General features: G+C 38.9%; 1 protein-coding gene across 1 annotated transcript in view; it reads left to right on the forward strand.

The window, feature by feature from the left end:
• ryr2 (ryanodine receptor 2 (cardiac)) overlaps window positions 1-5544 on the forward strand; it is a 250576-nt gene that overhangs the window by 135287 nt on the left and 109745 nt on the right. The window contains exons 44-45 of the mRNA XM_015379302.1: window positions 2257-2392; window positions 2475-2661. Of these exons, the coding sequence (XP_015234788.1) occupies window positions 2257-2392; window positions 2475-2661 (323 nt within the window). The remainder of the gene's footprint in view (window positions 1-2256; window positions 2393-2474; window positions 2662-5544) is intronic.

The following is a 5544-nucleotide window of genomic DNA, read 5'->3' on the forward strand; positions in this document are numbered from 1 at the left end:
GATGCGAGCCGCCATTGTTGTTGGAATCTCACGGTCGCTTCTCCACTCCAGGACACACCCGCCCTGCGTCCTGATTGGACAGACCATAAATTCGGTTGGGAAAACCACTTTCAATGAGCGAGTTCCCAGATGTATGTGAGTGGAGCTGGGCGGAGCAAGACATGCATCTGGCTGTTGTCAGGTTAGAGAACGGGAGCTCGCAGCATAAATCTGGGTCAATTTAGAACAGATGCGTGCCTGTGACGTCACCACATGCTCGGCTCGTCTGAAGCTGCCTTTCTCCTCCTGTTATTAGCAGTCTCTAGATAATAATTAATTCTGACTTTTTTCATTTAGTGGGGGAATAATAGTTAACACAGTCAGATAAACACTAATCAGATAAACACTAATCAAACATTTTGCCAAATAAAACAAAAAAATCGCCATCATAGCCAGCGGTCCTTCACACGGGGCTATGCTGAGAGAGGGCTGCTGGAGACGGGCTGCGGTTAGACCTGGCTGCAGTTATCCCGGAACTCTGCTGATTGCAGCATTCTTCTCAACTTAGGAATTTTTTTTTTTTAATTACGCATTAAATCTGTGAATGGGCCATATGGTGATGCTTAAAAGTATAATGTTCTCGCCTCAAATAATCTTAAAACGCACTTTTATTGAACACCAGCAACAGAAAAGAGAACATTTAACTTAATACTCTAAGCTGTGTGAGTTAAGAAGATGAGCCGCCAACCAATGAGCAGAAGTTGACTCTCTAGGACACACCCCCTCCTCATTTGCATAAAGAGGCAGAAATGCATACAGAAATGTAAAAAGGGCAGGCAGAAATAAATAGCGGCGAAGAAACTAGGGTAAAAAAATACAAAGGAAGAATAAAACATAAAAAAATATTATAACATGCACATAAATAAATACTTAAAAATATAAGTAATTAAAAAATAAAGTTGAAGATTATAAAGGACGAAAAAATAAAATAAGGTAAACATTACAAAGGCAAATAAATAAAGAAGCTAATTAAAAGAGTTATACACATTTATGTCTCACTGTATAATATAATTTCTACTTACATTTATTTGTTTTTTATATTTTTGGTGGCAATTAATTGTATGGTTATTTATTTATTGAGCATTTATTTATTTCTGTATTTATTTTTATATATGGCAGAGTCAGTCCTCCATAGAGCTCAGGTGACGGCGGTAGCGTCCCAACAAGTACCAGTTAGGCTGGTGACATCACAGACTTTACTCTCCTAGTGACATCAGAGCTCAAATGAAAACCCAGAAGGCCAGCTGAGGTCATACAGAATAAGACGGAACCTGTAGAGCTCAGGCCTGGGCATAAGGAGGACACTAGATCAGTCAAAAATCTGGCAGAGAATTTAAAAGGAGCTGTAAACGACAACAAGGTGTGAGGCTGACTGCAGCGGATCAGAGGATGAAACACTCAGAAGAAAAACAGAAAGCACCAATAGAGAGGAACTGGAAGAAAACAGCCTTCCAGTTTTTGCCTCTTATAAACTATCTGTATTTGGGGAGTTCTTAGCTGAGGCTGCAGGTCTCTGTGAAACGACAGAAAATGCAGAGAAATGTCTGATTTTCTTCACCAACAGCTCTTTGTTGCTCAGTGAACGCACAATGAAGAGGAATGCCTCTGGCAGAATCCCACCCGCCGAAGACGCACAAGCGACACAATCTTTTATCACTGGAGCAGCACAGAGTGATCCCTTTACCACAATGTCCTGTAATAATGTCCTGGTTGCTGATGCAATCAGCTGGTTTTCCTTACAAAACTCTCAGTCAATCTGACTGGATTATTTGCTTGAATTGTTTCTATAAAGTGACCTAAGATGCCATGATGTGAATTGGAGCTATAGAAATAAACTGAAATAAATTAAATTGCCAATCATAGCATAAAACAGTGTAGAAGCAAAACATAGAACAGCTAACAATGTAGAAATAGACACTGTACATTATTGCAGCTTTGGTACAAATGATTCTGCTATCCTATAATTTGTATTGTGCATATTTAGGGCCAATACTTTTTTTTATTCATTATTATCTTCTAAACAGTGAGAGACACAATAATTCAGTTAAAGGTATGTAATAATGTTAATTTATTAGACTGTTATTTATTGTTAGTGAATGAGCAGCTGAACCAAACACCTGCCTGATGAACCTTTGTAGAATAATAAGTTTTATCTTCTGCAGTTGATGCTACTTTACTGCAACTTCTGTAGAACTGAACCATCTACCTGACTCCCAGGTGGTGCAGTACCTGGCCGGCTGTGGGCTGCAGAGCTGCGTGATGCTGCTGCACAAAGGATACCCAGATATCGGCTGGAACCCCGTGGAGGGGGAGCGCTATCTGGATTTTCTGCGTTTTGCAGTCTTCTGCAACGGTAAAAAGCAAAAACTTTTTATTCTCAGGCAACATTACTCTTGGTATTTGCCTCCCTAACTCCTCCCTCTTTATGTGAGCAGGGGAGAGCGTGGAAGAGAACGCCAACGTTGTGGTGAGGCTCCTTATTCGCCGACCCGAGTGTTTTGGCCCTGCTCTTCGCGGTGAAGGCGGTGACGGGTTGCTCGCAGCGATGGAGGAAGCCATTAGAATCTCTCAGGATTCGTCCAGAGATGGTCCGTCTCCGGTGTCTGAGAGCAGCAGAACGCTGTAAGAATATAAGGAGGCCAAATTCAAGCTCAATTTAAAACAAACTCTATTTAAAATCAATTAACAAAAAACATTCAAAACACATTTCAGTTAAAAGCTCTTTCCCAAACTAATTAGCTACCAACGAAGAAGAAATGAAACTGGTTAAAATAACCCATAATCAATGAAGTGATGCTGATAAGTTTGACATCCAAACTTTACAGGGTTTATACAGGAATGAGTAACTCTAATTTAATGCTTTTTAATGCTCTTTTCACTGCAAAACCGATTTAGAAATAAGTACAAAATTCTTAAATCAAGTGTATTTCCCCTTAATTTGAGCAGCTAAATAAGAAACAAAGCGAAATCCTTCGTCATCTTTACCGTCGACAGGCTGCAGCCATGTCCCAAATTCCTGGTTTTCCAACCACTTTTATAATAATAATAATCTGATGAAATTATCATTTATAAATTGTTTAACGTTTTTTTTATAATAATATTAATAGAATAATGTCAGGTCTAAGCACCTAAAACATCATACATACATACAAGGAAAGAAAAAGGCACAGAGACAATTAATTTAGTTACTCGCAGAGAGAGTAGGAAGAGACTGCAAGTTTACAATCTCCAACCCACTCTCCAGTCTTCAGCTTTCTCTTCGCTATTTATTGAAGAAAAGGGGATGTCCCTAATTACACCAGTTGAGGTTTAACTAAGGGAAAGGGAAACAAAAGGATCTTACTTTAAACCTCAGCTCATATTTTAAAACAAAGCATGTGGTTGTTTTACAATTGAATTGTTCCAAGAACACGTTTAGAAGAAACATGTGATAGAGGATGTTCAGGCCTCTTTAACAACCCGTCCGTTGCATGACCTTTATCTGGAACGATCGTAAGCAAGAGTTAATAAAAGGTGAATCACACATTATACATCATAATAGCTCATTAGAACACAACCCATGAAACACAAACAAAGTAAGAGTATAAATAAAATATTTCTAACAATAATATTTTTAAATGCCACAATAATCACATTTGATGAATTTTAATGCCAATTAAGGCCTTAATTTGAAAAATAATAATTTAATGACTTTTATTATATTTTACTGAATGATTTGCCTAAATCAGACATTAATAAATATTTAGACAAATGATTCTTAACCTTCTCTTATTATTTCTGCGGGAATGATTAGTAGTAGGAACCCTTTAGCTTCATAGGTAGGTTTGGTTTTTAGACAATGGAGCTAATAATTCAAGCTCGTAGATAAGCATAAATGCATATCAAAATTAAAATAGAAAACGGGGACAGTGAGGCGTACATAACAATAAAAGTTGTCTGACTCTACGTTTCATTCATTTTTACATGTTTATTAATATTTAAACCACAAAAATCAAGTGTAAAATCCAGGAATGTTCCTCTGCTCTTTCCTAAGATAAATAAAATGAATCATTCAGTAGTGTTTATTAGTGCCACCTGGTCATTCAGTCTCCTCTGTCTTCTTCCGTCTCCATCTTCTTTTCTTTCTAGCTGACTTCTGCCTGCTCTGTTTTACACTTTTAAGTAGATTTTTCTTCTCTTCAACTGTTCTGTTCTTTCTATTAGTCTTCCTATTTTCCTCCGCTCTCATTCAATCTTCTTTCCATCAGTCTTCTAATCTTCCTCCTCTCATCTTCTATCAATCTAACACTAATCTAAAACAGGGACATATTACAATCAAAATCCCTTCCAAACACATATAATCTCATCATATATATTATGACATTATGCGGAGGAGTAGCCGTGGATGTGGAACAGCTCTCCATGATTAACATGACTGCGCAAGTGCTCCGCATGACGTACTTGAGTGGTGATATAGGATGTGGAATCTGAGGGGTTTAAGATCCACTCGCTCAGGAGGACAGAGTTCGGTGCGTTTATGTCAACCAAAGTCTGTTTTAACACAGAAAAAAAAGTTGTTAGATTTAGCGCTAGTCGCTTTTTTAAAATAAAGGCGCTAGAGGGGTCTGAAAAGGCCCTAAATATGCAGACAAAAGCGCCAAATTGGCAACACTGATTACATGTTCAGAAAGAATCAAAAATCCAAATTGTTAAGCTGAAAACTTTCTCTAAGTTTGCCAGGCCTCTAACCTCTGTTGATCTCCATTTTCAAAAGCTGAGACATCTCCAAAGCTCAGAAAAGCTTTGCCTGGATCTGTAGCTGGGGGGCTAGGTTTGTCCTTTCCTGGTGTTCTGGTTCACCAGGTCAGTGACCCCTGAGTTAAACTTTGGCATGGTGTGGACATGTCCCCACCAATCATTTCCACATTGTCCCCCTTTCCGCTGATTTACTTTAGCCAAAGGTAACAGAGGTTGGGCGCAGCTATCTGTGTTCAGAGCGTTTTGAGTCTGTGTTTTTTTTCCTTCTCTCCCGCTGCTCTTGTGTCCCAAATGCGTCGCATTTCAAAGCTTAGAGAGTAGCTATGTGGTTGAAGGAGAGACACACAGCAGCACTCAGTGAATATTAACCAGCAGCTACTTCGATGTGTAAGTAAAAGGCTGGAGACGGGTTGGTTAAAAAATATAGATGCCACCAAAAAATCAGTTCGTTAGACATACGGAGCTTCTTCAGCTAAAAATGGCAGCAGATTGTAAGTTAATATAAGTTAGTAATATAATACAAGAAGCTTGAGAAAACAGTTTGTTCTTATTTAGTAGTTTAAAAAAGCTGGGCTTCTCAGAGGACCATGACCATTTGCAGACGACACCCAACTGTATGTCAGCACTACGCCCTCCTCACAACTCCCACAAATACAACTTAACAACTGTCTCCTTGATATCAAAACCTGGATGACCAACAACCTTCTGAAACTCAACACCCACAAAACCGAGCTCATGGTGGTGGCCCCAGCACTGCCCCTCAGGAAG

The sequence above is a fragment of the Cyprinodon variegatus genome, unplaced genomic scaffold (genome assembly GCF_000732505.1).
Source record: "Cyprinodon variegatus isolate N-32 unplaced genomic scaffold, C_variegatus-1.0 Scaffold189, whole genome shotgun sequence".
Lineage (NCBI taxonomy): Eukaryota > Metazoa > Chordata > Actinopteri > Cyprinodontiformes > Cyprinodontidae > Cyprinodon > Cyprinodon variegatus.